The sequence below is a fragment of the Polistes dominula genome, unplaced genomic scaffold (genome assembly GCF_049000335.1).
Source record: "Polistes dominula isolate Pdom_NZ unplaced genomic scaffold, Pdom_raw_medaka contig_20, whole genome shotgun sequence".
NCBI lineage: Eukaryota > Metazoa > Arthropoda > Insecta > Hymenoptera > Vespidae > Polistes > Polistes dominula.
The window spans coordinates 2,192,922-2,220,068 of record NW_028301147.1 but is presented as its reverse complement, the minus strand read 5'-3'; the positions used below and the strand labels follow the sequence as shown (position 1 = coordinate 2,220,068).

Genomic DNA, 27,147 nt, shown 5'->3' with positions numbered 1-27,147 from the left:
CGTCATATCGATGAGGGGCCTTATCGATTCTCTACTCTCTAACGAGAAAACATTTTTCTTTAGCAATGACTTTAATTACTTAACGTTTCAACGCAACGTTTCATTTGCCATGTCAAAATATATAAGTGTATAAAATAAATACTACAAGAATACACATTTGAGAAATTTATAATTAATTAAAAAAAAGAAGCAAAAGAAGCAAAAGAACGAAAACCAAAAAATAAAAGGAATCAGAGTTTTAACAGCAAACTATGCACGGATTTCTCATTCTCCCTAGAATTAAACTTTCTAAACTACAGACAGAGCAAGGACGAAGGAAAAGGAGTTTGAGAAGAACAAGGTGAAGGATGAAGAGGAGGAGGAGGTGGATGAGGAGGAGGTGAGAAGGAGGACTCGTCCTTTATGAGAACCATCCGTTGAGGGGCGCCAGCGTTTGCCGGTTGGTACATATGGTGGTAGGGGGAGTAGAAGGGGAGGTTGGGGACTAGCAGGGGCGTGTTGAAAATGCTCTCACGGCGAGAGCGTGGGCCTTGCCGTGTCGCGGGATAATTGGGACACCGTGTATTATCGCTTGCGTGCCATACGCGGTGTGCAGTGTGTGATTGGATAGGCGGAGATGGGTCGCGCGAGATAGCTGACCCTAACTAAGGTAGAAACCGAGGGTATATCTCCGAGGACCATCTTCTCCATCTGCAGCAGCATTACCTATCTACGTCACGGTTGATGCATGGCGTGGGCGTTCCTGCGTTCGTACTCAGTGGTTCTCATTTAATTACCCTTCGGCTTTTGGAAAGATGGAAGCTACTTCTTCATGTCTCGAGACATCTTTCAAATTATTCCCTACACAACGAGAACTTATATTTTAATACCACCTAAATACATTTCTTATTATCTGCAACATTGTAAAAAGATTTATCCAAGATATAATTAATAATATTGCAAAGTATCGTATAGATTTTTAATCTAAAAGATTATTTTTATTACGAACAAAATCACTACATCGAAAACAAAGATTAACGTACGATATTATTATTCGAAGAAAAGAGGTTCAAAATTTGTAGACGATCGGAACGTGAAGAATAAGAGTGGAAAAATAAAAATAAAAAATAAAAAAGGGACATAGCCGATTATAAATCACGAGGTTTGCCGGAACCCTTTGACGATACACTACAATCGTATAGGTATACTCGAGTAGTACAATACGAGCTGGCGATGTGTATATACGCATACGTTCACCCTATCTTACGAGCAGGACTTCGTCTCGCACGCACGTACGACAGAAAGAGATGGTACGTTAGAAAGAGAGAGAAAGATAGTCCTCATTAACCGGTTATTAATAGCTTCGCCGGTTCATATTAATGACAGACACATCTGCTTCTTATATATCTACCTGCCTCTATACCGGAGCCTTCTCGCACTGCCTCGCTAAAGAGTCGAAATTTTTAGTGCTCGTCAACTGCACTCATGCGAAGCGGTTGCGCGTTAACCGGAACCTCCGACCTTTGATCCTGTTTTACAAGCTTCACTCATGTAACTAATAAAATAAGAGAAAATATATCTACTATGGCTTCTTGTATTTTCTAACTCTCATTTTATTTTTTTTTTTTTTTCATTCACCGTTGACGAGTAGAAAAGTTGGATTCTTAAAATTCATTAATAGTTCATGAAAGACGTGTAACATTGTAAAATTTAAAAAAAAAAAAAACAAAATGATTTTAGCATCCATACCAACCAGTTCAGTATTTTCTAATTATACAATATTAAGTGTATTGAGAAAACTTGTTGACATCTAAGTGAGATGATGAATCGATAGGAAAATATGGTGAGAACGGTTGTTGATACTTTCACCACGTTATGGAATTTCAATTAGAATTCTAGTTCGACTAACGTTTAAGTATACTTTTCAAAGATATAAAATGGGGAAAAGGTGCAAAGAGGCAAGGACGCAGATTTTGTAATCCGTTAATCGTAAAGAGTCACGAGGTGATAAATCGCGGAGAACGGACGGCTCCGGCATCAGGATGATATTCAGTAGCGAGGCCTGATGGCTCGTTCCCCAATTTAAGTGGTATTCATGGCGACACAAAGACTCTGGTAGCTCATATGTCATCGTGGCAACGCTATACCTTCGTCTCTTTCACTCTCTCTCTATCTCTCTCTCTCTCTTTTACTTCATATGTTTTTTTTTCTTTAGGATCGCTTTGTTGATTGGTGCTTGCCAGGGACGGCATACATAAATACATAGAAAAAAAAGAAAGAGAGAGTCAAAGCTTTCATCATTGATACACGCCGCAACATGCATGCATGCATGCATACCTTTTCTTCATACTTAGCAGTCACAAGCGAGTTGCTATAAAGACGAATGTTAATTAATGTTACCGACTAGGAAACCAACCAACCCTCGTCCTCGTGTGTGGTCCGATACAAATATAATCTTTTGACACATTGGTAATATTAATATATTTTATATGTTCCGTTGTACACATCAATGAGATTATTCATGTTAGATGCTAAGGTTAGATTCTAGGTAAATAGTAATTAAGATTATTATTTGATACTAATTAAAAACATTGCAAAATTGTATATCTATATATATAAAAATGTAGATTTCGTTTGTGCCTAATCGGTAATCTCCAAAAGTACTTTACCGATTGTTTTGAAATTTTGATACAACGTTGCATTCGCATACAGCTACGTTTTTATTACATTAATTTATTTATAAAATAATTTATAATATTTTTTTATATATATTTATATATAGTCCTGTGCCATATATTGGCCATAGATTTCGGTAACTGCGCGAAACATTTGAACATAACCTAACTTTTATCTATACGATAACGTTGTTATATGTATATATATCGTTTCTATCCTGAAAAATACGACACACGTGATCTATAATACGTGCTGAAGAATCCATAGAAGAAATGACCGCAGCTGTTGAGAAGAAGATGATGAAGAAGATGAAAAAGAAGAAGAAGAAGAAGAAGAGATACCAAATCGGGAGCTAGGCGAATCTATGCCGAGCGTGCTATTATTTTTTATGGGCGGAGGATAGTATATAGACGGTTGAGCCGCGTATAATTTAACGTTTAGCGATTTAAACGTTTGTCTGTGATCGTAGCGATGCATCCATATAATCTAGCACCAGTTCGAAACCGAAACATGCAACCGTTAAAATGCAGCTGTTTCGACGAAACGACGAGAACTGCGTCGGCCAGTTTCCTCACCTTTCCTACTTCTATTTCCTTTTTTTTTTCTTCGTTTCTCTTTTTCTTTTTTTGCTTTCTTCTTTCTTTGTTTTTTTTTTCCTTTCTACGATTTCTTACGAACGTTCTTAATGGTTTTCTCTTCTTCTTTTTCTTCTTCTTCTTCTTCTACTTCTTCTACTTCAACTTCTTTTAAAACAAAGAGAACTAACTCATTGGTTTCTTTTCGAGAAAGAAAGGTACACTTGAAAGGATTCGCGTTAAAAAATCATATCTACTTTCAGAATTTTCTTGCGCTATCGTTAGCCGAAGAGAAAACGAAGTTCATCGGGAAGGATACCTTTTCCCGACCTGAACTCTTTCTCTCTCTCTTTTCGTTTTTCTTTCTATACGAAAAGAATCAAGCTAGTAACCTGGTGCTTTTTCAATCTCTCTCTCTTTCTCTCTTCATCTTAGTTCGACGTAAGTGCGAATCCTTTTTATTTTCTTTCTTTCTTTCCTTTCTTTCTTTCTTTCTCTCAGTTTCGTTGGACGGTAGTGATTACCGTGGCGAGTCAGAAAGAAAGAAAGAAAGAAAGAAAGAAAGAGTTTCTTCTAAATCTTCTCGTTTTGTAGCACCACGGATCACGGACGTTGTCTATGGAAGTTGAAGCGATGGTGCTAGCACTGATGATAATGGTGGTGGTGGTTGTTGTTGTGAATTCGATGGGTAGAAATAAGGAAAAGAAGAAGAAAGAAAGAAGGAAGGAAGGAAGGAAGGAAAGGATAAGAAGAAGAAGAAGAAGAAGGCGGAGGAGTGAGGAGGAGGGTTGCAGACGAGGAGGAGGCCGATTTGGGGTGGAAGAGAAGTCCGGGATGAAGGGACGGGGGTGTACAAGAGCAGAGGTTACTTTTAATGTCTCGCGTCACGCAGCCCAAGGCACCGTGAGCCTCGCCTCGTCCTCCTTACTAATTTGGCGCCAATTTCCAGGCAACCTCCCAAGCAAAAACTAACCGAACCATATACCGCTTCTATATACATACGCGTACCGTGCACTTCACCGTGGGCTCTGATTAAATGTTACCCGCCATCTCTTTCTTTCTCTCTCTCTCACTCTTTTCTTCATCATCTTCTTTTTCTTCTTCTTCCTTGTTCTCTTCCTTATTCGACGACTATTTCTTTCCTTTTCTTTCTTGATCCCGTGTTTCCTTTTTTTTTCTTATTTTTTTCTTTTTACTGGATTCGTGTGTTCCCACAGTTCACACACGTATACACTGTGTACCAAGGGACCTTCGATCGTATTGCTTCTACATCTATCTCACAGAACTTCTCTTCATTTCAGTACTATTGTATGCGTGTGTGTGTGACTCGTAATGATAGCGTACTAGCTTAAGATTTGGTAGAAATTCAAATATAATCATTTAATTAAGTATTATCTTTATTTATGTTGATTTATTTCTTTCTAAATAATATTTAGATATTATGAAAAAACCGATGATCACACGTCGATGACGATAAGTTATGCAAATATAATTCTCAGCGGGTGTCACTTTAATGGCAAGGCCACGTAGGTTTGGGTCCTTAGATCGATGCAAGAAGCACGCATCCTTCAGTTCTGGATAAGCAAAGGGCACAGTCTCAGAAGGGCAAGACTCCATGCAGATCCTTCTTCTTTTTTAAACAAGAAGAGTGAGAGAGAGAGAAAGATATACTAAGGGATAAAAAGAAAAACTAGTCTCAGCAAGCACTACGGGCAGTATATCACGTTGCAAGGATAAGTTTTTGATCGGGCCCTGCTATACGGATGACTCCCTGCTGCTTGACCTCATCACGCCACGCAATGGGGGGTCTTTATAAACCAGCATCGACTCTGAGTATCCTAATCACCTTTTGTCTTAAGCCTGCCAAACTCACCTTTGCCGGGAACTCCGTTCTCTAACCGATAAGAGTCTGCGAACGTGCCCGATTAACTCGTTCTCGATCTACCATCACGAACAACTAACTACTTCTGTATTTTTTTTCTATTTTTTTTTTTTTTTTTTTTTTAATTACATTTAATTACGACTTTTTCTTTTCAGTTAGAACGTTCGACTTCTTTTTTTTTTTGGTCTCGATTTGTAAAAGTAAACGAGATTTATCGAAATTCAATCACATTGAAAAACATTGAAACATCAAGAAAACTGATAATAAGGATATTTAGTTTTTAGGTTATTGATATAAAAAAAAAATATAGAAATGACCACTGAAAGCACGTGGATTCCAGGTTGGATACGTGGTGAAAAGATTGAAGATATTATTTTTATTGGCAGAGACGTTCTCGCTTGGTCCACTGGTGTTCATATTATGTTTCTACAAATTAGTAGCAAAAAACGATTCATAAAACGTTGCATTGATCAGAGTACTGGTGATGGTGCTTGTTGTCTTTCAGCACATACCACCCATTCGATATTTGCGTTTTCTGAAAAAACACTTCAACCTAGAATCCTGATATATCATTATCCTTCATTAACAAAGATTTCCGAATGCGTACGTGGATCCAAAGGTGGTTATTTGGCAACTGCATTTACCGCAAACGATTATCTACTGTCAATTGGTTATTTTCCTCATTTTCCAATGACACTTTGGTCTTGGAAAACTGGTGATAAAATTATCGAAGTTAACACACACATTCGAGATGACGTAGGACAAATGCTCAGAATTAATCAAATAGGACCAACACTCGTAGCACAAATGGGAAAAACTTGTGGCAAATTGTTTGTATGGAGTGTTGACGTTATCGGCAAGATTTGCATTGTTAAAGGTATATAAAATTAAATTGAATTCTATTTACATTTTTAATACTTTTTTCTTTTTAAATATGAAAATGTGCAGTACAGATTATGAGATAAAATTACCAAAAGATGAGAAGATACGTTGGGTAGATTGGTGTCCATCACCGTGTGATCCAATTTTAGCGATCACTGATCATGATGGTCATGTATATTTGAGTAACGAGGATGGTACTGATGTGCATCGTATTATTCTATCACAACATTGCCAAGTATGTAAAGAATATGAGAATCCAATTGTTTGTTGGTATCGTAATGGAATCATTTTGAAAACTACATTTTGTCAAATACGTTATTACAAAAAGGATACTAATTCTAATACTTGGAACAAATTGTGGTATGTGTTTCTAATAATTACAAAAATAACATTTGCATTTACATTTGTTTAATGTTTCGATCTAACAGGTCTATCAAATCTACGAACAAACCTTACATACTGGTGACACATCCTTTAAAAGATGATTGGTTATTTTATTACACTATCGAAAGACATTTGATGCAAATTCAATTTGTGGAAAACCAAACTACACCTACGGTAGAAAAATATTTGCATCATGGTATTAAGTATCGTTATCTTGATTTTATATATCCATGGTGTCATCATGTGGTAGCGATCAGTGAAGATTTGAAAGATTTGATTGTATTAGAGTGTAAAAGTGGATTAGAAATAGGAAAAATATCTCCAGAAACGATAGGTGATATTTCCTGTCAAGCTTCACATCCAGATTATCCATTGATCACATTGACTACCAATCAGGGTGAAGTATTGATGATTAGTACGATCGATCCAAAGAATCCTGAGATTATTTTGAAAATGAGATTGTATAAAAAACCACTGGATTTGATCAAATTTTCTTCCTCTGGCAGGTTTGACATAATTTTCAATCAAAAATATTTGTCTGACTCAATAAGTGAATTTTTTCATCACAGGTCTCTCGTTGTGGGTTATAAAATATCTGGTGATTGTTTTTGCATCAGTTTAAAAGATAATTCGTACACGGTGATAGGCCAAGTTCGTTTGAAAAGAAAAATCAACGATGTTTTATTATTTGATTCTCGAAAGGGTATTAAATTATTTGCTTTAATCGTCACATCGATAAAATATCTCGTTGGAGAAAAAATTGCCATTTATGAGGTGTCCAAGGAACAAGTTAGCTCTGATGAAATGATCGCAACATTGAATTTACAAGCCCCATTTCGTAATATCTACACCGTACCTGGAAATCATCAATTAATTGTGGGTACACCTTATTTGACACGAAACTTACACGTATTGAAATTATTAGAAACAAAATCTAACATCATCAAAATCGTCAATTCAATGCGAACGAATCATAATTTCCGTTGTGCACGTCTCTTTGTTGATCGTAATTGGTTGACAACTGCTGCATACGATGGTTTGATCATCGTCAGAGATAAGTTGATTCAAGAAATTGTAGGGACTATGATGACACATCATAGACAGGATTTTGGAACTGTTAAAGGTCTGGTTAATCCTAATGCTAATTTGGCTGTTGTCCTTGGTCATGATGGTTCGTTGGTGGGGATGAAAAAAGTAGAACAAATGGTAAAATTGATGTCACGTTTATGTGTGTTTGTCAATTGAAACGAATAAAAATTGTATTTTATTTAGCGTAGGATGATGTTACGAAGAAATTGTATCCAGTTGATGAATTTACATCTGAGAAAGAAGAAAATGGTATACTTGATGATTATGGTACCTTGACTACATCGTTGGTTAGTCTACTGAATCCGGCAAAACGAAGATTAAATAAATTCGAAGAGGAGATCGATTTGACCTGGGTCGATTGGATAGCAAGGAAAATATTAAAGGAAGAAGAAAATATATGCGCCGAGGAAAGAAGTAGTATAATGAAGGACTTCTTGGTTCTGAAGAACGTCGTCGTAGAAATGTTGAATAAGAACGAAATCGTTCCAGAGCTTGAGAGGTTACCGGTGTCGGATTTCGACCTCGACAAGGCCGAACGCGAACACGCGATGAAAGTAGCTAAAGATGCTCGAGAAGATAAGCGATTGGAGCACGAGTTCAATTGCAGTTCTATGGACCATATTGCTGCATGGATTAAAACAAATTATTGGGATTTACAAAAGATTCTTGCCAAGTCGATCTTTTCCATAACCGGTTATTTCGAAGTGACGAATTTTCCGTTCTTTGTTGAAAATCCTAATGTTAGAGAAGCCACTGATTTTGCAATATTTCAAAGACAATTTTTACAAAGCATCAATAAACCCATTTATTTTCGAGCATGGCGTATTTATACCGAATCTCAGTTTAAACTTGCCACGGTTAATCCATTACAATTGATTCGCGAAGACGAAAGGATAAGAATGAAGGAACTCTTGCAAGATGAGGAACGTGAGATCGACCAAGAAGAGATAGAAGAGCAAAGGGCTTTCGAAGGTATACAAAAATTCCTGACAGATTGGTAAGAATCGATCGGATCTTTCGTATTAATATTATACTATAACGTTGATTCCCTCTCTTTCATTTTGTTCATAGGTATGACGAGCCACCGATTCATCGAGCCATCCCCTTATTATTACTCGCAGATGGAATCTTATGGGTTCTTTCAGGTGATACTGAACAATCATTATCTGATGGACGATTGTAATAAACTACGATCTTACTTCAATAAGATTTTTAATGAGATTTATGAGAAAAAGGAACGCGAAATGAAAGTGATTGGGGATAAAATCGAAAGGATACGTTACATTGATTCAGAATTAAAAAGTATGTTCGATCGTTCGTTGCCATGTCTGCCTTCAGAACCCACGTGGCATATTAAGGTATGCGTGTATCATACAAATTATTATTAAGATATAAGATATTTAATTAAAATCATCGAACTAGGAACAACCTGAAAGAATTATACGAGTTTTGGATCACGAAGTTAAGGTTAAACCTTATATTTCACCGTCGCAACAAGAAATTTTAGACAAACAAGCTATCGAAGCTGAAAGGATCAGACAATTGTTATTAGCCGATGATTTTCGTGAACGTGCACTTATGGCAATGATGGATGGTGTATTGGAAGTTCGATGGGAAGACACTATTAAGAAGGACATACCTAAACCTAAGTGTATGCTGATCAAACAACCGGAAGATTATACGGCTGAGGATATTCGTGAAGTGAAAAAATATGAAGCTGATGTTGAAAATCTTTTGGAAAATCGTGAACGTTATAAAAAAATGTTAGAAGCTGATTACATTAAAGTGGAATCCTCATTGCAAGAGGGCATTGATAAATTTAATTCTAAATTAAACGAAGTATACCTGGTTAGTAAAAAAAGAAGTAAAAAATGTTTTTATAAATTTATTCATTTTTGTACTGATTATTTTTTTAGTTGAAATTGAAATTGAAAGCTGCTATCAAACAAATGGAATTTCGTAAGGTGCGTGGTCTTCTACGAAATTATACACGCGTTAAAAATATTGAAAATTATGAGAAAATATCAAACGAAATTGCGAAACATCAACAAACCGAGATGACACTTAAAGAAAAATTGGAAAAATTTGAAAATGTTCAGAAAAATTTGTTAATGCCAATGGAAGCAATGTACAATCGTGAGAAAATTTTAGACAAAAAGTTTAGATTAGAATTTCCATCATTGGGTAGATCATCCGTGGATCTTCTTTCACGTCAATACAAACGTCGACCGAGAACCAATTTAAAGAACGTCACTATGACTGATTTACTCGATCTAAGTAGATGCGTGATTAGTCGAACGAAATTAATTTATTTACCAATCATATGTAAAGAATATTTGAAAATCATTGACGAATTGGATTTACGACCAAGTACATTACCATCTTCGATAGAAGAAAATCATTGGGAACATTTAAAAAAAATACGACGTCAACGAATCGAATTGGAATTGAAGATCAAAGCACAGCAAGTAGAAATTGATCGAGCTGAAAGAAAAGTATATCTTTATAGTGAAAAATTGAAAAAATGTCAAAATAAAGCACGCGAGCTTAGACAAACATTGAATCAAATGAACGAAGACAGAAGAATCTTTGATTTGAACATGGAGATACAAATGGTTATGAGAATTGGTCAGGTGGAGATAAATTTACGTGGTAATTGCGACGAAACCATAAATGCAATTCTGATACCTAGAAAAGTGATCGAGGAAGCTAACGTGTTGATTGGTAAGGCGGGAGAATTTAAATTAAAGGCGGTAGGGCATAAGATTAATTTTCTGAAGACGATACGGAACAAGGAATGGGTACATCGAACATTAAAGATGCGTATCGATGATCTTCAAGATGATTTACGTTTCATACGAGGTACAAACGTCACTCGAGAGATACGGATATATTTGAAACGAAGGGTTAGAGGTTTGAAAGAGGACAGGACAGCCCAACGTTTGGAAAGGGAACTCAAAACCATGCAAAATCATTTTGGCAAAAGCCTCGTTGAATGGGCTAAGAGACTCAAAGAGGTCGATGAGAAGATCGATAGAACCAAGAGGAAAAACGATCTTCTCGATCTTATGATAATGAACATGAACGTGGTAAGGTGCGAGATGGAGCACAGCCGTGATCTTATCAATGAAGAGAAGCAAAGTCGGTTCGTGGACCGGAAGATGCAGATGATCACGAAGAGATCCGATCTGATCAAGGAACTTCAACATAATTATGTAGAACTTTTGATTATGCAAAAGGAACACCAGCTGTTATGTTTGCGACGTTATCCAACTTTTGAAGTATTTAAAGTACTTGACGAGTAAAATGATAAAGGTGTGTCTTGTTGAAATTTTAATCAGTTTTAATCAGTCGTCATAGTTGTTCTGATTTTCTTATTGGTTGTTTGCGAGAACTCACTTATTTGTTTCATGTAAAAATGTGATATTTGATCTATATATAGAAAAATATCATATGACGTTAATTGGTACAACGGTGCAATTAAATGATGTCGATGATAAAACGTTATTCTCAGAAGTATAGAACATTTTTGTACATTTAACTAAATTACAATCCGATATTTCTAGCATGGGATTTAATCGTCCAAGTTTTCCAACGTCTTATACAAAGGACAAGCGGCAATTTGCGCGGACACATAAATCAACGACGGTGGACGTGGTCTCGATACGGATACATAATAGCCTACCACGATCTATAGACTTTTTAAACCATAAATAACAGTACTAATAGTATAGGAGAGAGAGATGAATGATGCTACACGATCACGGTCCAGGTCGCCGCGAAATACGCGTACGAATCAATTTTATCTGGGAGAGTTTCCAGGTGGCCCACGCTTTTTTCTCTTTTTTCTTTTTTTCTATGCCGTGCGCGTAAAAATACAAAAAGAAAAAAAAAATAAGATAAAAAGACGAAAGAAGAGAAGAAAAAAAACTCATACTCATTCCGTGACGATTAAACACGTTGATCTTCTCTTATCCTTTACACTCTTTTCATCTGTGTTCATCCAGAGATCTCCTCACGAGCCGCGAGATGCTGTTGCTGCGAGGGTGTTCATAGTGTTCAACGACGACTGTTAAGGTACAAATATTTTCAGTATAACGAGAGAATGATTTTTATTAATGACTCGGTCTTGTCACTCGGGGTTTTGTCCCCAAATATTTTGCGTCTCTCGTCGGCTTCTTTTGCTAACGTTCGTTCCCCTGTTTCTTCTCTCGATCGTCGACAGGTTTTTCTTTCTTTCCTTTTTTTCTCTCTCGAGAAATCGATTAATCATCGAGCTTTACGGTCATGTTAGACTACAACAGGACATTACGACAAACGGTAGCCTTTTTTTAATTTCAAGATGGAATTTAAACTTGACTAGTATAAGCGACAATTTTTTTTATAAGTCAACCTTAGAAATCCGTTTGAATATTTTCTTATCGAAGTCATCATTGAAGATTTTTCATAGTGAATCATTTATTCTTACAATTTTTTTTTTTTTATAACAAAACTTACACTTAGCTTACATTCGCACATAGATATTTTGTGTCGAACTTCTCTACTTTTGGTCGGTAAAACTTTCGCTCGGTTGAAACTTCAAAGTAACCATTCCCGCATGGTCTGGCATAAATCATCAACGGATCGAGGAACGATGTTCTTCGTCGAAGACCTTTGCGGTCTTTTAGTTACGACCGAAATTACCTTAACGTGAGATACTTGCACGATTTGCAACCGGTCGTTCGTCACTAAGATGCGACCAACATTACTGCTACTACAAATTTCTCTGTTAAATCTAATTATTTTCTTTTAATTATTTAATCAATTTCAAATATCCTCGATTAAAAATAGAAAAATTTGTGTAACAAACATTGTCACGAAATTTGATTAAAATTCATTTTACATGTTTAACAAATAAATTCGTGATTTCTGTTTTATAAAAGAAAATTATGACAAATACAATTGTTTATTATTCGAAGAATTGTAGTAACGATCAACATTTCTCATTGTACTTACCAACCAAACAGTACACATCCGATGCGTTTGCTATAACGTCGCGTTAGGTAGAAAAGACCCGGGCTAGGGGTATCAAAAAGGGCAGCAGCAGCACTCCAATCAATGCAAATCAAATCGAGAGCCGTGAATACGAGAAGCGTATAGGCAAATCAAGCGAATAAAAGCTTCATGAATGTAAAAGACCGGTGAATACGAACGGCGTGAGGCAATCTGGTAATGCGTCTTCACCCCTCCTGCCCCTGATCTTTTCTCCGTGTCCCGTAGGATAACACGGGAACACGCTGTTATACCAAATGTATGCACAATGGTTACAGCCTGTCGATTTTTTTCTATTTCGTTCCTGATACCCGACATATATATATTTTTTTTCTTTTTCTATTTGTTACAATTTTTTTTCCAACGCGTCAGATAACTTTTGTTACGCTAGTTCGGTCATTTTTACATATTGGATTAAGTTAACTAATTGACAACAAAATATTACATACATTCTGTAATATCAATTAAATTATAAAATCAATTTTTGTTTTGTATTTTTCGATTCAGTCAATAATTTTAATTATTTGTTGTACAATTATTGAATTGTGTTGTTTAATGTTAAATAAGAAATGTTTAAATTGATGTTTCATTTGATTGATTTGTTTATTACAAATGTTTCGTGGAAGAATTTGTTTGTCTTCAATCATCTTTCCTCAGGTGTGGAATTTTAGTACCTTGTGGTTGTGCATCGTGAGGTTCCATAGCATCTTCAAATGATCTGTCCCAAGAATTCTTATCTTCTACCTGCTCGTAATAATCTGTTTTTCAAAATGAAAGGTTAGACTTAATGATACGTTGAAATATATTTTTATGTTATTCAAAACTTTTAACTTAAATTCTTATTTTAATTACTTAATTTACTTTTTTCATAACGATATTGTAAATTTTCCTTTCGAAGTTTGTCATAAATGTTGCCATTACAACTAGCATAATTTCTCTTTACTGAAAAAAATAAATTAATAGAATTGATAAAGAATGTCACGATTTAATGTAATCATTAATATAATACCATTAATTAAACGACGCAAATTTCGTGAAAGTAAAATTGGAAACATCGTTACGATCATTTAAGACAGATGTTGGCACTTGAAAATTTGTACAAACTTGTATCATTTGAGGAATCTTTTAAAAAGAAGAACGAACCATGGGGTTAGGTCGAGCGAGATCACTCAATCGGGGATAATTTCGGTTGATTTTCAAAAGAAAGAAAAAAAAGAAACCATAGAAGCAGCCGAAAAAAGTATGTGCCGGAAGGTATTTTAAAATGCTGACGGCATTTCGAGAGTGGGCTGGGTGGTGGTTGGTGCAATAAAAATTTGACATCGTCGTCTGCATTGGCAAAAAAAAAAACAAGAAAACAAGGAAACAAGTAAAAGGAAGAAAAATTGTTGGTCGGAGAAAGAAGGAAGGAAATAAAGTGAAAAAAAAAAAAATAAAAAATATGGGAAGAAGGAGAGTTCGAAGAGAAGAGAAGAGAAGAGGAGAGGAGAGCGCACGCTCGACTTTACGACTCGCGTTACGCGAAGGGCGAAAAGGGACGACAGCGAAACTCGTTATTATCCGACCGTACTTCTTCGTGGCGTTGAAGATGAAGAGGAAGAAGACGAAGAAGAAGACGAAGAAGAAGATGACTGTAACCGCGGTGGTGGCGATGGTGGTGGTGGCGGTGGTGGCGGCGGCGTCGATATGGCGGCTGCGAACTTGCACGGTGCATCGTTCGCTTCCATGGGCCACTTTCGGACCATAAAGAGACAAAGGAGTGTTCTTCGGAGACCTCGGGGGAGAAGAAGAGGCACCGAGCTGGTAGTAAACTTTCCTTTTTCGCTAAAAAATCAAAAAAATATAAACAACTCGAAATTCTTCTCTCTTTTTGTATTTCTCTTGCTTTTTCTTTTTTCCTAACAATATTCAATTTTTTCTTTTCCAAATTATCACTTCTAATATAATATTAACATGTAACCCTATAATAAAAAACAAATCCACTTAACTTTCTTCATAATCTTATTATGATTATAATCCTCATTCTCTGTATAAAAATAAAAAATAAAATATATAAAAATATTATAGAAAAACAGGACGTAGAAAGGATATTAGGTAAAGGAGAATAGTAGAATTTACGTTGTCCGATAACAAGCAAGTACGTGACATTAATCCTGAATAAGCTGTACAAGTTGGTGGCACTTTAGCAACCAAGCTTTAGAAGCATTTACGTATGCACGTAGTCGATGTATGTATGCCGCTTGAAAATCGGATAGGACGCGTTGCCTGACGGTAACGTGCGCCACCACCCTCGTCCCTTTTCGGCGGATTTGACTGAACAATCACGACGTTGCATCTTCTTGTTCAACAAAATTCACCGAAGCGTGGCTTAACCCCGATTCAGGAAACGTTGTCTAAATGTATATATATATATACGTACTAGACAAATACATATACGTATATATATATATATATATATATATATATATATATATATATATATATATATATATATATATATATATATATATATGAAAGTACGCGTGCATACGCGTATACATTAGCGTTTCGATTCGAGTTAAGTTTCATCCCTCCTTTACGGTATTACCCCGTGTCTGTCTGCCACGAGCTATAAAATCGTATAAAACGATCCCCTTTTACCCTATGTTAAGAGCCCGAGCCATCCACTCCGAAAACTTTTCCCGTTTTCTTCTTTCGACGAGCCTTGCATTACATTTTCTCCGCTCGTTTTCTATCTAACGTTTATCCTAAAAAAAAAAAGAGTAAAAAAAAAAAATGTTAGAAAAAGATTTTTTTTTGCACCTTCACTTACACCACGACTTAAAAAGTCTACGACTATTTCTACGACTCGTATAGACGATGATTTATGAAAATTTATCTCAAATTATTATGTCATCAGTTTAAACAAATCATAGGAAGAAAAATTATCGGAAGAAAATTAAACCTCACATGGATCATTTGTTCTTTTTTTCTTAAAACATAAGAAAAAAGAATCTTAGAAGGGGAGGCGGGGGGAGGCTGGGGGGACTTGTTTGGTAGACTTCGTCGACATACTTGAAAACTAACTTTTACGATTACGGGACTAATCTCGTTTTAATGACAGGCCTCAGCAGTGCCGGCGAATAATGAAGTGTCAAATCGGCCTCATGGTGGGCGTTGTTCTCAAGCGTGGGTCGCTCTGTGACCACAAAATGAACAAAAAAAAAAAGAAAAAAATAAATAAAAAGACCGAGAGAATAAGAAAGAAAGAAAGAAAGAAAGAAAGAAAGAAAGATAGAGAGAAAGCAAGCAACATAATGTATTCCTTTGGCGAATTTTAATTAGGAGCGGGAGGATCCCAGCCGTTAGCTAAGGATCACACTGTATCATTATATACTCCTGTTCCTTATTTCTTCTTCTAACTCTTCTCGTTTCTCCTTTCTTCTTCCCAAACACACCGTTTGGGAAAACGAGCTGCCAGATGGTTCTCGTTTTTCTCATACTTTCTTACACACCCCTATTTAGATAATATCTTTCTTTTCACGCATTACTCTCTTTGATATCATTCAAAGAAAAATTCATCAATTAAATTTATATTAGCCCGCATATTATACTTTCTTTCTTTTCTTTAACGTAAATATGAGAATAAAATCCGTGATGATCACTTCTGTTAAATCCTCTTACCCTATAGTATTATACACACATATATAATATATATATATATATATCTACTTCTATAGGTATGCATGTATCCATGTTATATACCTATATAGAGGTATGACGAAGATCGTTTATTGGATAAGGAGGCTTAGCGTTCGAGCTAGCAGAGGGGTATAGAACGGGGAGGAAGGTTGATAGGGGGGGAGTATAGGGGAGGGGGAGGGAGAGGGGGGAGTTTCTCTCTCTCGTCCTCGAATTCCGAGCGAGTCCTTAGGTGCGATGCACTGGCTCTGGAACTCAATGGGTTACGGATCGGCTGCACGCGACCGTTCTCCCGCACTCTCATGCTTCTCTCTCTCTCTCTCTCTCTCTCTCTCTCTCTTACTCATTCTCTCTCGATCACACGCGTTCGTGTGCCGGCTTCGTAACGAGTTGCATGCCAATCCCTACGAGATCTCGACAATGCTGCGACTTCGATCACACGATGCCGCATATCGAGCCACGAGATGCGGCCCCTTGCATGCTAATATTTTCCCTACTAATGATAAGTATTCTTCTCTACTACTACTTCTTCATTTTATTCTCCTTCTTCTTCTTCTTCATCTTCTTTTTCTTCTTTATTATTATTATTCCCTATTTTTATTCTCCTCATTTTCCTGGATCCTCCTCGTTTGCTAATGGCTTCGTTGCTATTGGTCTTAGCACGTACCACAAATTATTCTTCCCTTTTTATCTCGTTTATTATACATACATACATACATATATATATTCTAAAATTGACGAGTGTTTATTTGTGATAAAGTAAAAGAATTTTTTTATTCTTTTACGATAATATTATCATTGTATTATAGATATCAGTAACTTTCAGTGTATTCGAAATTCATTATAATCAATGTAAACATTGATAATAATTAAACATACAAATTCTTTCTCTTATGTGCATCATTCTTAATACATATAGAAAATCCCGATCGGTCGTTCTATAAACGTTCGAACATACACTATATTCGACATGATCTAAACTCTAAGCTCCTTAGTTTAACCGATCGAGATCAACGAAGGGCCTCATCCGAAGTTTCTTCGTTCAGTTGGTCCGTGTTAATCTCGCGTGGATCTGTTTGTTAGATTAGCGGCACGAGCTTGATAGAAGAAGAAACACATGCTTAAGTTCTCTTTCTCTCTCACCCTCCTAGTTCCTCATCCCTTTTGTTTTATGTTTGTTTCACTCCTCACCTTCACGCATTTCTACGTCGGAAGGATCGTCGATCGCGAATGAAAATCGGTTGGGGAGTCCATCGGTCGTGAGCCACGATTCAAAGAACGAGTCCCCCCCCCCCGTTCTTCTCCCATCTCGCTATCGGAGCCCTTCATCCCTCCCCCTTTCACCCCCCCCCTCTCTTTCTCTCGCGTTTCCTCGCGAAATCTCGGCTGCCATTAATTCAGACCTGGCCGACAGGTCACTCGTGTAGAACGGCCCATTACAGATATTACGAGCTCGCGCCAAGTTTCTCTTTCTATCTATCTATCTATCCATCTATCTCTTTCTCTCTCATTCCCTTTCCCTTTCTTTCTTTCTTTCTTTCTTTCTTCTATCAAATAATTATTATTGTTGTGTTTGCTTTGCAACAAGTTACCCAACCCCTTCTCTTTGGAATATCTCCTTAGTCTACGTTTCTTCTCGACTACTACGATGCTTCTTCTATCATCTCGAATATGCTCACCCTTTTTCCTACCTTCGTACGATAATTTCTTTCTAAATTTATTACCGATAACCGATAGGGGGTAAGAAGTTATTCGCGCGAATTCTTGCTCCTTTTTCTCTCTTTCTCTCTCTCTCTTTATGTAGTCCCGGACGCAAGGTCTATCATCGAGTAGGAATCGATTCGGCAGTGGTTGTATACGATTCGTTCGTTACGCCTCTTCGCGCGAGTAAAACGAGCGAGGGCGTGTTTTAACGCAACCCACGACGCGTATTCTCTCGCGAATAATCCTTTCTCTCTTTCCTTTTCTTTCTCTTTCATTTATTTCTTTCTTTCCTTACCTATAGCAGTATTTTCTTTCCTTACCCTCAACCCTTTCTTTTTCAGAAGAATCTTTTCACCTGCTGGCACGTATCTGTATATAACTGTCTTTGTTTCTTCATTTTATTTATTTCCAGAAGACGATATTGATTGCGGAACGATCTATCAATTTATTATAGTAGTAGGTACCTACTACCTATAATTTAAACTGCCTGTCATTCGCCAAGACTATAGCTAACCAACATATATAAGTATATGTATATCCATGAAATTACACAAAACTATTCTATCCCTTGTTTCAATCAAATCATTTTATATTAGTTTTAGTTTACAAATCAAAATCATAATACACACGATTAATTGTAAATATTTTCAATAGGAATGGGGGAAGATTTGTCGATCGCGATGTTACGTGTGTCAGAAAATTTGTCCAAAACGAATGGACAGATTGACTGCGCGTGGAAGATTAACGGGCCAATCTACGAGGTGCCCAGTAAAATTTAGTTCAAAAAGAAAAAAAAAAACCCCTTTCTGGAAGAACCGGATCGACTGAGGTATATAAACGTGGCATGCCAAAATTTAAGTTCTCACGTTTTCGTGCTCACGATATAACTAGAAAAATGAGACAAAGAAAAGGAGAATGAAAGCAAAAAAAAGAAAAAGAAAAAAAAAAATGAACAAAAGTGCAAATAAGGAAGGAAAAAGTTAGCAGCACGATGTGGTTCCGGGGGGCTTATTCTAAGTCTTCTTAAATACAGGTCACGCGTGAGTTTCTTTATAGCTTTCTTTCTCTCTCATACACACACGCACATACACACACACAGAAATATATATCTGTACCCTTTTATGTTATGACACCCATATTTTCTTGCTGTCCGCATACGAGAGTCATCGTTAAGATTCCACGGATTGGTGGGAGGCCCATTTTTGGTTTTTGAGAACGTCAGTAACAGCATAACAGCATTATTTTTATTTTTCTAAAACGTAAAATGTTCTTAGCCGAATCCTTGAAAGGAACGAACGAACGGCCTTGAGAACGGTGGGAATGACTTTGAGAGACGATGCAAATTGGTCCGATCGTGTTCGACGATTACGTGTTCTTACTACGTGGCTGCCGTGCAAAGCTACGATACGCTTTAAAGGTTGTTTAGGAGAGATGAGGAAGAAAAAATATTCGGATATGTAATTTCGACGAGCATCTTTTTCTCTCTTCTCTCTTCTCTCTCTCTTTCTCTCTTTTCTTTTTCTTCTTTTCTTCCTTCTACTTCTACTTTTTATTTTTCATTCTCTCTTTCTCTCTTCATCAAACAAAACACACTGAGAGAATTCTCTTCGTGAGAAACATAGAACCGAACGTCTTGTTGTTTCAAATAAAAAAAAAAAAAACAAAAAAAGAAACATTGTCCATAATTTCGTAAAATTGTTAGAAAGAGAGATCAATGTAATTTTCATTTTCATTAGAACAATATTTGTGTATTGAAATATATTCAAGGCTGATATTTAAGTTAGAAATTGTAAAGAAAAGAGGTAAGAATGTTGATAACTAAGAAAAAGAAGATGAAGATTCAGCAAAAGGGATCATAGCTAGGACGACGAAGCTTTGGGCTCCTTAAACTGTTCCCGTAACACGGCCGAGAGCGGTCCGTTTCTTGGTCGGGCAAAAGTCGGCCATTATATAGTAGTAAATATCGTAACGACTGCTCTTCTCTGGGTACCGGCAACCAGACCCAGAGTAAAAGGTATAGGAGAAGAAGAAGAAGAAGAATGAAGAGAAGGTCTTTGGTGGTGGCGATGATGCTGATGTGATGTTCCTTGCTTGCTTGCTTGCCTACCTTCTTGGCTGACTGGTTGGTGGTGCTTGTTTAGTTGTGATGGTGGTGGTGTTACTACTGAGCAAGGGCTAACCACGAGTAATTATGTAATTGCCGAAGAATTACTTACGGAGCCGGTCTCGCGACCCGTCATTCAGTGACATTCCCGTTCTTTTTACGAGTGCCTGAGTGGCGGGTCGTTGTCTTCGAGAGGGCACTCTTCTTTTTTTCTTCTTCTTTCACCATCATCTTTCCCTTTTCTCTTTCTCTCCGGCTGATATCCCAACGTTTCTCAAACTCGCGGCAGATGTTGGTACCCCATGGCTTGTAACTAACTCGTTACCTCGGTTTTATACCGAGCACTTTTCTAATTTCGACTCGCCAAAGATATATCTATATATATACACTTATATACACCTATATATATAAAAGAGAAAGAGATATAGGACTATCTCTCTTCGAAACTGATGGGTCAGGGTATGTGCTATCGCCGAGGTATCGTTTTACTACCAAACGAAAGAAAAGTGTAAGGGATCGTCAAAGTTGTAGCAACAAAAAGAAAAAGAAATAAAATAGTGTTGGTCGATACTCTCGAAAAGCGAACGAAATTGTTCTATCGTTGTCATGTCTTGTTCCGTACAAGGTCTGTAAAATGAACCCTACGCGAGAAGAGAAACATTGGATGAGATTTCATCGAAATTACTGCCCTCCGACGGCTTAAGAATCGCTCGATTTGCAGCTTCCGACCGAGTCTCAACTCTATGGTCAGGTGGTTTTCGTAAGGTTTTAGGATAATTGCTGGGTCTCGAGATGCACTTATCGTGTGTTAAACTACTCGAAAAAAGTATCTAATATTATCTAGCATAATCACTGAGTATTCAGAAAAATTTGACCATTTTTTATGACATTGAAATCATAATAATTTGTAATATCTTAAAAGATCTATGATTTGACAATTTAAACTAATAAATTTCTAAAATTTCATTCCTTCTTTTAAATTTAATATGAAATTGACGTTCAAGTGTAAAAAATATGAATTGTTTTGAACCGATCATGATAAAATGAAGAACTTAAGAAAAGTGTGTTTAGTATTAAATCAAAAATAGAAAAACTAATTTAGAAAATATTTTTTTTTTAAATCCTAAAAAGAGAAAGATCTTCTCATAGATGATAGCGATATCTGTTCTCAGTCTAGTTCAAAGGTAGTCTAGATAGGATTTTCGCACACTTCTATCGGCTCGATAAGATCAACCCTTTTCGCAAAAGGACTCGGTGCAATTTTACCGTCACACCGGTGCACCGTACGGTTGATGCATTAGCGCGATTATAGAACCCCAATTTGTTGTTACCGCGGATAGGCCTGCTCGTTATCGCCGGCAGCGATCGTGAAGTTTTATGTCCTGGCACGAAAACTAAGACGCGCTTCACTGTTTCATACGCCGACGCTTTTACTCTCTCTCTCTCTCTTTCTTTCTCTCATAGTTCTATGATCGCGTTCCTTTCTGTCGTATCATCGCGATCACGAACGGATCCCTTTGATGTGTATCCGCCCACTTCACCGAGTTTACCTGCAATTAATTTACCTCTTTCTTACCTAAACCTTTTTCCTTCTAATAACGAATCGGAAGTATATCTTTTTTTATGGCAAAGACTAGGTCTCGATCAAGCAGACTGTTCGTTTCGTTGTAAAAATGTTAAAGGATACAAATTAGTAGCGATTGTGTTGAATTTATCGAATTAATCGAGTAATTCTTATCATACGAATTACTTCTAATAAGCAGTCGTATACTTTTATACATATATAATATTCTACAATTTAAATAACACCCTATATATAGGTAAATTATACTACTACTTCAAAATATTTCGATCGAAAACTTTGTAGGTTGTTTTTAATTCTTATATTATTCAAAGACAACGTAAGTCTTTTCTCTCTTTCAAGACCGGCTAAACAAGTTCATCCATTACACCTAACAGTCTTCCAAGTTTGATCGTTATGACTGGATCGTTAACACTCTCGCATACGTGATTTCTGTGCATCATTATTACACGTGCTTCCTCAAAACCTGTTAAACCGAGGACAATATAATTAATGCTAATAAACCCCCTATCTAATTTATGATCTTTTTTTTTCTTTCTTGTATCTTTAGTACATTGATCTTATACTTTTTATTGTTGGACAATTTGAAGGGTGCCAGATCCAGAACACAAAGCAAAGAAAATGAAGAAGATGAAGAAGAAGAAGAAGCGAGAGAAGTTTACCGGTCAAGACAACAACAACAACAACAACAACAAAGAGATTTGAATCGGTTGTCGAAGTACGGCAAAAGAATCGTTCGCGTGTTTCGGATTGGCCGCAAGTACGAAAATTACGTCGCCGGTTGATAGGCGGTCAAGTCGAGAGAACTTGTCACGTTCGGCGACAGACAATTGCTTTCTGTTGGTGCCCAACAGATGTCTCGGACTCATCGCGTGCAATGTCACTCCAGCTGACGTAGGGTCGCACCGGAAAAGCTTTGCGGTCTTGTACGACAATCGATTTCTTTTCGAGATTTCGATGTGAAAACCTCAGCGAATACTTTACTATGGTACTCGGTTAAATTGAACTCACTATATTGTAATCATTTTGCGATAACATCTAATCATTTTGTTTTCTCAGTAATACCGCACCTAATCGACAAGAAAAATATCGATAAAATATAATTCATTGTTACATCTTGAACATTCTTATAGATTGGTTCGATTGGTTAGGAAAATTGAAAGTCGATTTCGTGTTGATGACTGCTATAGAAATAAATTTGTCCCATTAGTCAAGTATTGTTATCGAATCGGTGCAGGTGTTATGAAACGATGAAAAAAAAAAAGGTAACGACGTTTATTGTCTCTCGCAAAATCACAAACCTTCGATTGGTAGTTGAGATTAAATATATAGAATGAATCTTTTTTATCGTTTCCCCCATGTTCTTCTTCTTCTTCTTCCACCCTCTAAGTCGTCTTGTTTAAAGTAATTTGATCGTGAGTTTAATTCCGTTAGATATCGAAGACCGGATGAGATACGACATGTGCGCGATGCCAAAATTACCGTAGCGATTTTTATCTTCCTTCTTTCTCTATTTCTTTCTCTTTCTTTCATTCTTCGAGATACCAAAGTCCGATATTCACGGTTCGACATGGAAGCTCGCCTGTGGCGTCTGATTAAACGGCCGAGTGGCCACGTTCTAACATGTATTTAGAGTATACCAAGACAGTCAAAGGTGGTATGGACACGGATGAGCCCTCGTACCTGTTCGTACCACGACGATTAGTTCGCTCTTCGATTAGGGAACCAAAGACGTTTTGATACCAACGTATGTGATAGCTATCTCTCTATGTTAGAATCGAACATGGGTCCTTTTGTTCTATGTATTGGTAGTGATTGTGCACGCGCTTATAACAACAACAACAACAGCAACAACATATTCCCCTTCGATGAAATATGTAATCTCCTTGCCGGCGGCCACGTAATACATAATCGAGCACGTTGCAGGTGTCGAAAAGATTGTCTGCTTAATGAAAGATTTAGAACTCCTGTTTTTCTCTCTACAACCATAATATTCTTACTTCCATTCTATGTCGGTATATACATCTCTCGATGCTGTTCAACTTCCGGGGAGTTTGGTAGCGTATAATCTAAGAAATCCGGTGAAATCTTATGAGCTAGAATCTCTCATCGAAACTGCCACTTTAATATGCAATACTGTTTCATGCTTCTGAAAACTGTTGTTGATATCTGTTTATGTGAATTCAAATCTATGCAAGAAGAAAATAATTACCTCCAATTATATTCGACTTATTGTGCAAATCTAATGTAGACTTTTGATAAATCTGTAGGTACTGTTCTATGTTTTCATCTAATTCATTTTGATTAGTTAAGTCCGATGATTTGAAATTCATCGAGTACACGTTTAGAAAAAAAAGAATTAGATAATGAAATAGAAAGGATTGAAAAGAAGATATCGAAAGATGAAAATTGCATTTTTATCCGATCGATTCTCATCTATCGAAGCCGTCGTCTTAAGATTGTGGCCAGTCAGAACGTAGGTGACCGGTTGACTACGCGAGAGCTATGGTGGGGCTAGATAAGGCAAGGTGTATGGGAGCTGTATGGCGAGATGTGCAGGGGGATCGATGGGCGAGCCAACGCTGACCGGAGACCGCCTTCTCTCCTTCTTTTTCTTTCTTTATCTTACATCCTCGCTTTCTACCATTTTCTCCTTTTCCCATCTTCCTTCCTTTCTTTCTACCATCTCTACCTCCCTCTCTCTTTCTCTCGTTTTCTTCATCTGCCTCCTCTCGGTTCTTCCTACTTTTCGTTCTCCGACATATACCTGCCTTCTCTCCTTCCAACCTTCCTTCTCCCACGCTACACCTGTCGTGCGCGTACCGGAGTAGTGGAAGAAAGAGAGAAAGGGAGAAGGGAGAAAAAGAGAGAGAGAGAGAGAGAGAGAGAGAAGTGGTACTCGAGAAGTCCTAGTCGAGCGAGTACACGTACTACTCAGCCGTACTAAGGTCGAAGGCACGCCAAATCCATTTATCTCCTGCGTTGGTACCTTCAGTACGTGTACTAAGCCTCCAGGGAGGTGTACCCCCTTCTTTTTTCCTTCTATCTTCTTTATATATATTTATTACTATATATATATACATGTGTACGTATATATACGTAGAAACATCGTGAAGGATCTCTTTCTTGGCTTTATTTTAACAACGAAGGTGAAATATTCCACGTTGCGATGCTTTTACTTTCTAAGAGTGACTCGAATTACAAAAGACTGTAGTCTATACTTATAAGTGAGATAAAACTAAAGAAATGAAAAATCACAACTTTACTCATAATTCTAATAAACTCTTTTATGTGTTCTTCTTTATATCTTACTCTCTTTCTATTTTGTATTTGCTATTTCTATCATTGTTAAGCGTGAAACGTATGGTAGATGTTGGTCCTAGCATAGAATACACACACACACACACACACATATATATATATATAGAAGTGAACTCGCTCCTTCGTGAACTTAATCGCGGCCCATTAAAACGGCTCGGCTTGGTTACGCTCGGAATCCATGCGAGACGCGATTTGAAGTGCACCCGTTATTAGTCGGCCGGGTCGTACGTTAGCACGAAGCGGAATCGAAGGTGCTAATCTAATCTGCCTGACGACGATTAAAGGCCGGCAACTTGGAGTTTCTCTCTTACGAGTTTAACTCTTGTACCGTTCGAATTTACGTGTAATCGTACGTCCTACAAATATACACATATACATATACATATATATATATACAAACCTGAAGTTGTTCAACGTTGGTCCATTTCAAGACACTTCCAATTACCCGAAGAGGAAAGAATTTCGCTAAAAGATTTAGTCTGGTCCTATAACCCTTTCACCTCGACTTCCTCAACCTCCTCTTTTCATCCTCCCCAAGTGTGCTCCTCTTTTTCTCCATCTTTTTCTCCTTGCCCTTAGGATGGTGGGCGTGCGAGCTCACGTCTGCGTGATCTCTGATAGACGACCTACCCAAGACCCTCCTTGTGGAAGTCCTTTCAGAAGGACTTCTTTCTCTTTCTCTTCGCGTTTCGTAGGAAACGAGGTCGGGACTTACTTCGAACCTCGAACGTTAGAGACGCGTCAAGTCCCAACGTAGGCGTGGCGACCCCCGAAGATTTTTCATTTTTGCATAAGCTTCTCTTTTATATCTTATGATTTGCCTCGGTCTAATAACGCTCCGTGGGAAACCATGATGAAACATCGCAATAATTCTTAAACCCATTCCTTTTCATTCTTTTTTATGCAAATTAATGAATCAAGTAAAATTAAGTTATCAAAACATTCTTATGGATATATTTTCAATCAAATTTATATTTAATTATATGAAAATTTATAATATGACTTATTAGAATATATCAAATAATATTATTAAATAAATAATAAATATGGGATTGTATTATTTTATTAGATTTAATATTATTAAATAATATTATTAGATTAAATAATAAATTTGATGGGGTATTCCATTGGTTAGGATTTTTCGCAGATAATTCCAGTGATATTTTAAAATCGTTCAATTGAGTTAATTTTAATAGGCATTTATTTTTATAATGATGAGTGTTTTTTATAATCGATCTATAATATACATCATAGCATTCAGTTTATACATAATTACAGAGTTGTAAATCTCGTTCGCCCTTAACACATAATAGTTAGTGGGTTCGTCGTGCGTCGCGGATAGTCGAGGAAATTGTTATTTTTATTCAGACCTAAAGGACATTTTTTTTTTTTATTCTTCGTAGTTATAATAGATCGGACGAATAATAGGAAATGGATTTAGGAACAGAGGGGAGGGTGGTGGGGGGCAGAAGAAGAAGAAGAAGAAGAAAAGGAGATAGGACGATGACGAGTGTAAAACCTAGAGGATCGTGTGACGCGTAGAAAAACTTACACGTTTCGTGCTTTTTTTTCGTTCGTAAACGTCGTCGCGACTTACATCGACGCTCTCGCAAAAATTATGCGAATGTGTGTGTGTATATTTATATATATATATATTTATATATAATCTATATATAATATTTATAATATAATTAAAGTATATATATGTACAACAAATTAATTACGGAGGACAAGGAACCATTCTCGTGAGTTAAACTCGTTAAATATCATTTTCCGACCTATTGGCGGCACCTAAATCGCAGGCAAGAGAATTCATTAAAAAAAAAACAATTAACAAAATTTTTAATATACAATTCCTGCCTCCGATTGCGAACAAATTCAAGGAAGAGAAAGTAAGGAAATTTAATTGTTACAAAAAATAAAAAGATGCAAATTAAAATTCAGAACAAAAGTTAACACATTCCATGTGACTAGTTGCCATTATTGTGACGGATGATAATAAGCCGTAGTAGGAATTATTATTATTATTTTTTTTTTCTAATAAGACAATAAATAAATTCAAAAATTCTATATTTTCATTTATCTAGCACGAGACGTCGCCGTCACGCGTCGCTTTGATTAGCTGGTCGATTTTATTTTCTATTATATCGCTTGTTTTCTGTGTGTGTGTGTCTCTCTCTCTCTCTCTCTCTTACATTTCATTTATTTATTACTTTGAATTATTATTATTATTATTTTTCCTCCATTTTTATTATAT

General features: G+C 36.8%; 1 protein-coding gene across 1 annotated transcript; it reads left to right on the top strand.

Moving 5' to 3' along the window:
- The first annotated feature begins 3,811 nt into the window (after nt 1-3,811).
- LOC107066066 (cilia- and flagella-associated protein 43) lies at nt 3,812-14,441 on the top strand. The gene is made up of 8 exons (XM_089177147.1): nt 3,812-5,989; nt 6,066-6,354; nt 6,423-6,884; nt 6,948-7,584; nt 7,656-8,439; nt 8,539-8,825; nt 8,890-9,315; nt 9,384-14,441. Exons 1-8 carry the CDS (start codon nt 5,425-5,427, stop codon nt 10,770-10,772), a joined length of 4,839 nt encoding a protein of 1,612 aa, XP_089033273.1. The 5' UTR covers nt 3,812-5,424; the 3' UTR covers nt 10,773-14,441.
- Nucleotides 14,442-27,147: the final 12,706 nt, after the last annotated feature.

Excerpts from the sequence above, each read along its gene's own strand:
- LOC107066066 (XM_089177147.1), top strand. The coding sequence starts at position 5,425 with ATGACCACTGAAAGCACGTGGATTCCAGGTTGGATACGTGGTGAAAAG. Across the intron at positions 5,990-6,065 it reads CAAGATTTGCATTGTTAAAG|ATTATGAGATAAAATTACCA; the intron begins GTATATAAAATT and ends TGTGCAGTACAG. Across the intron at positions 8,440-8,538 it reads AGAGCAAAGGGCTTTCGAAG|GTATGACGAGCCACCGATTC; the intron begins GTATACAAAAAT and ends TTTTGTTCATAG.